At 41.9% G+C, this 10,978-nt stretch overlaps 1 protein-coding gene across 2 annotated transcripts; it reads left to right on the top strand.

Moving 5' to 3' along the window:
- Nucleotides 1-2,394: 2,394 nt before the first annotated feature.
- On the top strand, nucleotides 2,395-5,696 carry LOC147420195 (phenylacetaldehyde reductase-like). 2 transcript variants are annotated; one of them, XM_086504215.1, is made up of 7 exons: nucleotides 2,395-2,584; nucleotides 2,682-2,851; nucleotides 3,104-3,226; nucleotides 3,621-3,809; nucleotides 4,068-4,230; nucleotides 4,593-4,782; nucleotides 5,148-5,696. In XM_086504215.1, the coding sequence occupies exons 1-7, from the start codon at nucleotides 2,476-2,478 to the stop codon at nucleotides 5,293-5,295; spliced, it is 1,092 nt and encodes a 363-aa protein (XP_086360341.1). In that variant the 5' UTR covers nucleotides 2,395-2,475; the 3' UTR covers nucleotides 5,296-5,696. The 2 variants fall into 2 exon arrangements, with proteins under 2 accessions (XP_086360341.1, XP_086360340.1); XM_086504214.1 differs by lacking the exon at nucleotides 5,148-5,696 and having other exon boundaries at nucleotides 4,068-4,729.
- The last annotated feature ends 5,282 nt before the right edge of the window (nucleotides 5,697-10,978 follow it).

Below are 10,978 nucleotides of genomic sequence, written 5' to 3'. Positions count from 1 at the left end.
TGTGTGCGTGTGTGTGTGTGTGAGAGAGAGAGAGAGGTTGTCCTCTAAATTGAAATGTGGGAGGGAGGGAAAGATCAACTGCCTCAAAATTTGGCCTATCTTACTTCCAACACTTTCTGACTTAAAATTGAGTCTAATTTCTCCCGGGAATCCAAATTCCAATGACCCCATGGTTCATGGCACATGCCCATTCCCTCTCTCCTCGGTCCTCACGTATGAATGAGCGTTGTCTCGTCGATCGATTTGACCTCTCTCTCTCTCTCCCCCAAAAAACCTGCACGCCATAGACCTGTGGGGAACCCTCTCTGCCTTCACCTTTCTCCAGAACCTTGAATGCAGTGTTCCGAAAAAATGTGTCTCAGCTTAATATGATGCCGTTTGTGCACCTTCCTATGGAAGGCCTCGTGATTTTATCACTTTTTTCCCTCTTGTTCCTTTAGCGTTTTCTTCTCTTTAAAGTGTCCTCTCTCTCTCTCTCTCTCTCTCTCTCTCTCTCTCTCTCGCAATGTTGTATCCTTCCTTCTCACATCTAGTTGATACTGTTGCAAATCTATGTGCTTCATCATTGCCCATTTGCGTGATATAGACTAGCGCATTGTTTTTGTTGTTGTTGAGGAAATCTTTGAATTAGGTATACCTTTTATTTTTCTTAGCCATTAGGTATACTTTTTAATTTTATAATGTATTTTATATCAAAACACAAAAAAAATTCATGTAATAGTAGGCACTCACCTTGTTTTTCTTTGTTTTAACAAAAAGTAAATTTTTCTATGTAGCAACACGACTGTTCCCGCTCGAATGATACAATGAGCGTTCGTGAGTACTATCAGGGTTGCCTGACCGCACTTGAACCTATGACCCAGGTCACGGAGGAGAAGAACTCATTTAACCAAACTAGCTCCTTTGGACATATAAAAAGTCAAAATTTTAAACATGCCATTCTGTATAGTGCTTCTTTGCATTAGCTAGTTCAACCAGTCTTTTTGTGTGAGAATCAAGTTTTACTTTGGGATTGTGTACAAGCTTAGGAGACATGAATCAATGTGTGCTTCTTGAATTTGAGTCAATGAGAAAATGTTCAATTTTTATGCAGATTCTTATGCAGACGCTCTCAAATTATACACGGATGTTGTTATACAATGTGGTAACTTAGGCCAGTTTTCCAAGAATTGGCCTACATTAACGTACACATCCTCTAACATGATTCCATTGTATCCGGAGATTAAGACTAAAATCCCTTATGAAAAAATATTCGAACGTCCATTTTAGTCCTTCCAAAGTCCCAAAAGCTCCCCTCCACCTTCCCCACCAGTTTATGCTAGCGCTCCATGAGACATTCACACAGCCACCCAATCTAAACCTTCATATTCCAAGGTGGTTTCAAGTAACAAACACAATTCTAACTAAGTTATTTATTTTCAACCAAGAAATTTACATTACAAAATGGGATATGCGAGCACTGCTACAAACTCCTCATGGTAAAGATTCCCCTATTATCAAGGGGTACCTCTTGTAAGTTTAAAGATGCGTCTCTTTCTTTTGTCAAGGGGAGTTGGCCTAGTGGTAAAGGTGAGGGGCTTTAAATGCACCCATAATGGTTCAACCCCTCAGACGAGACATGTGGATGTGGGTGAGTGGGCGCAATCCCATAAAACTAGTTAAAGCAAAGCTTTGAATGGTTAACGTTACATAATTGACCATAAAACCAGTAGGGGCTTCAATTCTTTTAAAGGAAAAGAGCAAGAGAATCAAGGTAGATTCTCTTGCACAGTTGTTTAACGGAAAGAAGCCTACCTCGCGAAAGTGCAACCGTCGTCAGACGTTGCAGTTCCTTACATGCGACGTGGTGGGCGTGATTGCAACTCGATCGTAGCATGCAGAGGAGAGAGAAACGGGAATGTACAGTGATGCAGCAAGCGGAGCAAGCAGACGTATGCAAAGGCAACATTGTTTTTTTGTTATATGACAAGTCGTGAGCTGCAAGGTGACTGAGGCACTGAAGTGGTTTATGAGAGTAACTGCAGGATAAATCTTGCCTAGGTGGGGGTTCGATTCCGAATTACCCTTTTGTAGGGGTAGAGGAGACAGACGGAATCTCAAAGAGCATCTCAAGCAGTATTGAATAAAATGGAAGGAGAGCGAGTAGTAGACCAAGTAGTAGGACTCAAGGCATCTCCCTTGATTCCCCTTCAAATGACATGGGTAGTGACCTACGTAGTAGACCAAGTAGCAGGACTCAAGGCATCTCCCTTGATTCCCCTTCAAATCCCCTTCAAATGACATGGGTAGTGACCTACTCGAAAAGTAGTCCATCTCAGTCGAAAACGTGAGTTATTAGGAGTGAATCATTGTATCATACGAGTGTTGTTGCGAGGGAGCCACCGAACCCAACCCCCCCCCCGGCGCCGCTTTCTCTCTCTCTCTCTCTCTCTCTCTCTCTCTCTCTGTGTGTGTGTTTTGTTGCTGACAAGGAGAATGGAGAAGGTGGCGTGTGTGACGGGAGCTTCTGGTTTCATAGCTTCTTGGCTTGTGAAGCTCCTTCTTGAGCGTGGCTACACCGTTCGCGCCTCTGTGCGAGACCCTGGTATAACATACCATACTCCCCATATGCTAAACCCGCGTTGGGCAGGGCATGCGCCACAATGCTCTCTAGGTACTTACTGCCTTTTGTTGTTTTACAGACAATGTGCCGAAGACCGCCCACTTGATGGCTCTACCACACGCCAAGGAACGACTCCATTTGTTTAAAGCTGACTTGCTGGAAGAAGGGTCCTTTGATGCTGCTTTGGATGGTTGCACGGTTGTTTTCCACACCGCGTCGCCTTGCTTCTTCACCACAGATAATCCTCAGGTTCATCCTCCACTTTTCTGTTCTTAATTTACTCCATCTCTTGGGCTTTCATATGTCCTTAGATTTTCTGTTGTTTTTGTGTGTATGTGTTTTTTTGTGCAGCATAAGTATTAAGAATTGAGGGCATTGTATGTTCAATTTGTGCTGTGAATATGTATGTATTGGATTCTTTGACCACACAAGCACACCCACACCCACACCCACACGTGTGTTATGTATATGTATGTGTTGATGGCTCTACCACACGCCAAGGAACGACTCCATTTGTTTAAAGCTGACTTGCTGGAAGAAGGGTCCTTTGATGCTGCTTTGGATGGTTGCACGGTTGTTTTCCACACCGCGTCGCCTTGCTTCTTCACCACAGATAATCCTCAGGTTCATCCTCCACTTTTCTGTTCTTAATTTACTCCATCTCTTGGGCTTTCATATGTCCTTAGATTTTCTGTTGTTTTTGTGTGTATGTGTTTTTTTGTGCAGCATAAGTATTAAGAATTGAGGGCATTGTATGTTCAATTTGTGCTGTGAATATGTATGTATTGGATTCTTTGACCACACAAGCACACCCACACCCACACCCACACGTGTGTTATGTATATGTATGTGTTGCATATTGCTTCAATAGATAATAGATGACAATGTCTTTTGGCTTTTCTTTTCAAGGAGATATTTGTATTCAACAAATGTTGTTATGGAATCTCAATTGGATTACATGTTTTCTGTCCTTGTGCAGTATGTATGTTCTCATGATTATGCTTCCCTTTACTTACAGAAGGACTTAATAGATCCAGCAGTAAAGGGGACACGCAATGTTCTTAATGCTTGCGTAAAGGCCAAGTCTATAAAAAGGGTAGTTGTTACATCATCGATGGCGGCAGTGGTAAATTCACCGTACAGAAATCAAGAAGATGTATTGGATGAAAGTTTTTTCAGTGACCCTGGATACAGGAGGCAAAACAAAGTAAGGAATAATTGGTCTCTTGTGGTTTTGAAGCAATTCAAATGAATCATTGACTAGAATAGTCTTGCGCGCACACACACACACACACACACACATTGGTTCATTTATGAGCTGTCTTGTGTGATCATCACATTGCGACTTTGGTGGCTCTCTCAGCACCTGCACCCATAGAGTTGTGGGTTGGTTTTTTGGTGCCATGTCATGTGTTTAGGGTGGATCTTCTTTGTTTGCTAATTTTTGTTTTTTGGGCTGTTCTAGTCCTGGTATGCCTTATCGAAGATAGAAGCCGAATTGGAAGCTTGGAAGCTCGCAAAAGAACATGGATTGGATCTAGTGACAATCAACCCAGGAATGGTTATCGGACCTCTTCTACAACCGGCTCTGAACACCACCTCGGAACTTGTGCTGAAACTCATTGATGGTGCTTCACCCCATTTAAAAGAAGATTCATGCTTTTGGTTTTTATTTTGCTTTGGGATGTGCATGCTCATTTTCAAGACTGCCCTGCGCATGCGAGCTATGCATCGGCGTGATGTTAGATCTAATTTACGCACGTGTCTAATGCTGAATACACATGCTTATGTATGTAGTGGGGGTCACTACTTACATGTTGTTGCAACTCATTGCTTAGGACGTGTGTATGCTTTGGTATATTTTCGTGCACAGTTAACTACATGTGCCCGCATATCCAATGGGGAACATAAAAAGTGGTACCGGTTTTGGGATTGTTTGCATGTTGATAATATAATCCTTTGGAATTAAAGTGGTGAGTTGCTGCTATAGGATCTACTTCAACGTATGCGAATGCTGCTTACGGATGGGTGCACGTGAGGGATGTTGCTGAAGCCCACATTCTGGCTTATGAAGTTGCGGAAGCTAGTGGCCGCTATTTATGTGTTGAAAGCGTTATGCATTATGAAAGGATAGTGGAGATTCTCTGTCCACTCTACCCTGATCTTCCAATACCAACAAAGTATGAATTTCAAAGGCCTCGTCTGTATGCAAAAACTTGAAAGCGTATTTGGCTCTCTCTGGTGTTTTAAAAAAAAAAGAGAGTAGGAACCTGAAATTATAACTCACACCCGACTCCGTGAGGTGAAGCATCCCAGCCGGATAAGGTTGGCCATCCCATCATATGGACTAGGGGAACAGCCCCTAGGGGCTACATGTCACACGAGCTATCAAGGGGGTTTGAACCCAAGACCTTAAGAGGATCTTGCTCGATCAACTGAGCTAGCACTCGTTGACAGCTCTTTCTTGTGTTGATGCATAAGCAGATGCACGTCGAGATGCAATGAAAAGTTCCGCTCATTTTTTTTTGGTTTTGGGAAACTTCAGGTGTGCAGATGAGGTGTCGCCTCGTGATCCTGGATATAAGGTTTGTACAGACAAGGTGAAAGGTCTTGGATTAGTCTACACTCCTATTGAAGATACATTGAAGGACTGCGTACAAAGTTTGATGAAAAGGGGATTCCTGAAGGCGTAGTGTCACAACATTCAGTACAGCTAGATGTCAAGAACAATAAATCATACCCTGAAATGCAGGATTTGTTCATCATACATCTCCATCAAATTTGCAAGTGGATATACAATGCAAAAGAATCTGTAAAGGTAAATGCAGGATACGTTGGACTTGGAGATTTTCTACTACAGCATTAATGTCTTCTGGTTCTTGGGAGGCTACATTCTGATAAAAATAGTTGGACGGAGCATGAATTGAAAACTCGTAGCGCCTCCGTCGGTGTTCAGGAAATCGTTTTTCACCATACACACATAAATCCCTTTAAGACAGTCCTAAGCAGGAGATTATGCAAAGTAAAGTGTATTTTTTTGCCATTTCTTCACTATATTAGTCCATATTTTAAAGGGATTGTTTCCTTTTCCCTATAGATTATGCATACCCTCCTCCGGCGCAGAAATTTTTCATGCTGTACTGACCGAAATGCATATTTTATATGCATGCATTCAAGTATATACTCAGATTACAAGGAAAACTAGAGAAGTAAAACATGTCAAATATTATCTCATACCACAAAAGAATCATCAAAATAGTAAAGCCATCGGTCTCACCTTCAATACAGCAAGTATTCTATCCGGATAGAGCGGCGCCTGGGGGGATTGAGCCACGACCCTTATACACCCACACATTCACCTTGACCACTTAGCATTTTGCAGGTTTCCACTTAGCATTTTGCAGGCACCACATACGTAGGCGGGCAGGTGCTATTGGGAATATGGGACCTTTAGCCCGCACCTAGCAATGTGTGAATTATTTGTAGGAACTTGTCTATAACACGCGGAGTGGGGTCTTTTGATATTTAGCTATTGCCTCGATCTTAAGATTTTAGAGAAATTAAGTGTGTGTTTCTATCTTAGCCCCACTGGACTTTTGTGAGAAGGAGAACGTGGGCTTTCACTTTTCTTCATTAGAAAGTTTTTTTTCTTTTTTTTTTGGGGGAAATCTCACAATATGTGAAGTTATATCCATAGGAGAAAGCCCCATCCCCGCAAACACCACATTGATGTAGACTTGGTAGTAAGAGTTATCCAATTCCACTCGTTGTAAGTCTTGTTTTTTCCAATCCCAATAATAGTTTGCTTGCTATCATGGATAATCTCTGTGTAGTTGGTTACCGAGAGCTCCTGGAGGAACACTCAACCATTCATGGCCTTCCAAACATCGTGGAAGAAGCAAAATTCAACGATCTGAGTACAAAGTAGAATCGATTAGCTTATCATCCCTTTCCCTCCAAGGAGCAGATCATTCTTGGAATACCCAACTTTCCAAGTCCTTTGGATCATTTTGCACACCTTACCTGCCAGGTCTCTTACCCTTGGGCACTCTAGGAATAACTGAGTCAAATCCTCCCTAGCACTTCTGCAACCTGAACACCTATCGGAGTCTATCCTTGAGCTAAGATCTTGTCACATGTTGGCAAGGCCCCTCATAACATCTTCCATAGAAAAGGCTTCATGGCGAAGGGTGTTTGAGGGTCCCAAATGCTCTTAGTAGATGCCAACCACAGAGCCTCCAACCATTGCTTGTCCCACCATTTGTTCAGGGGGGCGAACCGGTCTACCTTGTCTATAAGAGAAGATTTATGCCCTTGGTGTGTGGTTTGAGGAAGTGGGCCACTCAAAGTTGGGTACACTTAAGGGTATTAAGAGGTTGCCTAGCCTTTCCAAAGCTCTTCTAATCCGCACCCTCTCCATACCTTTAAGGTGAAATTGAGCGGCCACAAAGTCTGCCTCTTTCCAGTTCAAGCTGATGTCAACCCGCAAGTGGGTTAAGACGCTGCGTTATTCACCTTTCTAGCAATCTCTCTCCAGTAAGGGTCCAAACGTATACCAGCAGCTATGGATAGCCATGGGGACCAGAATGTTATACAGTTCTTTTAGTATCTGGTTAAATCCCCCCACTTCAAAGCCTCTGTAGCTTTGTTGAACTTTTGCGCCAACTCACCCATTATGCCGCTCATTCTCAATGTGGCCCACTGAGGGTAAGCAGTTCGGACCTCGATCGCTTCCACTCTCCCTTCATAGTAGAGCTTCACCAAATCCATCATAATGTACGTCATAATAGCCTATGTCCCGTCTTGTTTTGCGATCAAAACCACAAACTTGGCACAAGGGGCCTCTGTTATTAAGTATGGAGCCTGATTTACCCCTTGTAATTTTCAGTATTAAAAAAGCACATATGTAAAGCCCCCGTTATGAGGAGAAGCCATTGTGTGTGAAGAAAAAGCACTCACCGAAAAACCAAAATTTCCACGGCCATTCGCAAGAATATTCTTTTTCGTCGGAATATTATGATCGGACGGTGGTCGAAAAGTGGTAAGAAAACGGTCGGTAGGTTGCTCGATTGGCTTGTAGCCAATGGTCAGTGGCCGGTGGCCGAATTCAAGGAGGACTTGTCTTCTTAAGGGCGGCCATACATGGGGCGCATTGGAGAGTCCAACTTGGACTTGTTTACACAAGGGCGGCTACACACGGCTGCCTCTCATGAGAGATGGTAGCCCTGTAGCCCTTTTGGCTTATAAAAGAGACTTCTCCTACACATAAAAATGCATTGTGGAGTATGGTGAGAGTGAAGCAAAGCAGAAGCTCTATTAAGGGTATAATCCCTTTGTAACCTACTTCTTGTTTGAAGTACTAAAGCCATTGAGTAAATGATTTCCCGTGGATGTAACCCATATTGGGTGAACCACGTATATCGTGTTCTCTCTCTCTCTCTCTCTCTCGCTCTCTCTCTCTCTCTCTCTCTCTCTCTCTACTCTATTATCTCTCGTGTGTGAAAAATTATCTCTTTCCATTAAGTAAGCTACTCTCGTAGCTAAAGTATCTGAATGAAAGGATTCCTTGAATTGAGTGGGAGTAATGACGGAGGAAGGGAAGCTCAAGATCGAGAAGTTCAACGACAAGAACTATCAACACTGGAAGATGTAGATTTGAAAACTATCTCTTCCAGAAGCTCCGGGAGTGCACTATGTAATCATATTAATGTATAGCGTGAGTTCAAGAGGAGGGGTTTTAAAAAGTAAAAATTTTAGACGGAAATACATTAAAATTCATATTTTAAAGGTGGAAAGATTTTGTGGAGAATGAAGCAGATACCAAAGTTAAATGTGACAATGGAGGCGAATATTGCAGCTAAGATTTTGAAAGATTTTGTGTTAGCAATGGCATTTGGAGGCAAAGGACAACATCAATGACACCTCAACAAAATGACATTTCCAAAAGGATGAACATAACAATTATGGAGCGAGCACAAAGCATGCGGCTACATGTAGGCCTACCGCTTGAGCTTTGGACGAAAGCAATAAGTACGTCTGTGTACTTGATCAATCGATCACCCTCAATGGCATTGGATGGAGGACTCCCAGAAGAGCATGAACAGGTAAACCGACGAATTATGCATTTCTCAGAGTGTTTGGGTGTGAGGCTTTCATGCACATAGATAGAAGCAAAGTCCAAAAAGTGTTTCTTTATTGGCTATGGAGAAGTTGACTTTGGGTATCACCTATGGAATCCTGAAGATGGTCAAAGCTAGATGCAAAGTTCAAAAGTATTTCTTTATTGTCTATGGAGAAGTTGACTTTGGGTATCACCTATGGAATCCTGAAGATAGTAAAAGCTTTAGAAGTAGGGATGTAATTTTGAACGAACAAAATATGTAGAAAAATTACTTGAAAAGAAAACAAACAAAAGAAACAGGTGATGAGTATATGGAGCTTGAGGACGGTGAAGACTCAAGGAGTGCAAAGAGTGACAACGTGAAACAACGTCAACCAAATAAAGAGCCTTAATCTATTCCCCGAAGATCCACAAGAGCAAGTAGATCTCCAAAAAGGTTTGTTCCTTTCTTCAACCATCTCTTGGTCTCAGATTTTGGAGAGCCAGAATCATACGAAGAAGCTATGCAACACAAATCCGAAGAAGAATGGATGAAGAGCATACAACTGGAGATGAACTCATTACATCATAACCAAACATGGGATTTGTTTGACTTGCCTAAAGATAGGTGGGCACTGTAGAACAAATGGGTGTATAAGTTGAAGGAAGAAGAAGGTGGGAAGAAAAGGTACAAGTTTAGGCTTGTGGTAAAAGGGTTTTCTCAAAACAAAGGTATTGACTTCAATGAAATATTTTCTTTTGCTGTAAAAATGAACTCAATTAAGCTTGTCTTAAGCCTTATGGCTGCTCATGATTTTAATCTTGAGAAAATGGATGTCAATACAGCATTCCCTTCATGGTGACTTAGAGGAGGAAGTTTACATGCTTCAACCAAAGGGATATGAAGTAAAAGGTAAAGTTTGTAGATTAAAGAAGAGCTTGTATGGTTTAAAGCAAGCATAAAGACAATGGTACTTGAAGTTCGATGGATGGATGTTGGATCACGGATTTAGAAGATGCAACTCAGATCACTGTGTCTACACAAAGAATTTGGGAGATGGGAAGTTCATCATCCTAATGTTGTATGTTGATGACATATTGATTGCAAGTGCTAAGATGCAGGACATCAATGGCCTAAAAGAGGAGCTGTCTAAATCTTTTTCAATGAAAGATTTAGGTGCTACAAAGAGGATACTGGGTATGAAGATATCAAGGGATAAAACAAAAAAGACAGTAAAGCTATCTCAAGAGGATTACATCAAGAAGGTACTTAAAAGGTTTGCAATGAAAGATGCAAAATTGGTTTCTAAACCTTTGGCTAGTCACTTTAATCTAACCAAGGATATGTGTCCAAAGACACAAGAGGAGATACCCTATATGTCTAAAGTTCCATCTACTACAACGGTAGGTTCGCTAATGTATGCTATGGTCTGGACAAGGCTAGATATTGCACATGCAATGAGAGTTGTGAGTACGTTTATGACTAATCCACGTAAAGAGCATTGGCAAGCTATGAAGTGGATACTTACGTATCTAAAGGGGACAATGACTAATGCTTTGTATTTTGGAGGCACTGACATTTTCTTGCAAGGGTATGATGATGCACATATGGCAAGTGACACTCAAAGGAGCAGTACTGGCTACATATTCACAATTGGAGGCACACCAGTAAGTTGGGCTTCAAAGCTGCAGAAAGTGGTCTCACTTTCTACCACGAAAGCAGAATATGTAGCAATGACGGAAGAAAGCAAAGAGATTTTGTGGCTTCACAGATTCTTGGAGGATCTTGGTACAAGTAAGACAATTGCGTCTTATACAGTGACAATCAAAGCGCTATTCATCTTGCAAAGAATTTAGCCTTTCACTCAAGGACAAAGCACATTGAGGTGAGATATCACTTTATACGTACTCAAAGGAGGCCTTTTCTACACACAAAAATGCAATGTGGAGTGTTGTTATGAAGTTGGGTATGAGTTGGGTGTGAGGTGGTGAGAGTGAAGCAAGGCGGGAGCTCTATTAAAGGTATAATCCTTAACCTACTTATTGTTTGAATTACTAAATCCATTGAGTGGATTTTTTCCCGTGGATGTAGCCCACATTGGGTGAAATATCACATGCTCTCTCTCTCTCTCTCTACTCTATAATCTCTCATGCGTGAAAAATTGTCTCTCTTCATTAAGTAAGCTACTCTATTATCTACTTAGCGACTTTCTATTTCCTAACATCCGCATGAACGGAAGGGTTGAGGATACAACACCACCTTGCTCCACTAGTCT

The sequence above is a fragment of the Adiantum capillus-veneris genome, chromosome 28, assembly GCF_014529385.1.
Source record: "Adiantum capillus-veneris isolate H3 chromosome 28, ASM1452938v2, whole genome shotgun sequence".
Classification (NCBI taxonomy): Eukaryota; Viridiplantae; Streptophyta; class Polypodiopsida; order Polypodiales; family Pteridaceae; genus Adiantum; species Adiantum capillus-veneris.
This window is presented reverse-complemented; position numbering and strand designations above follow the sequence as displayed.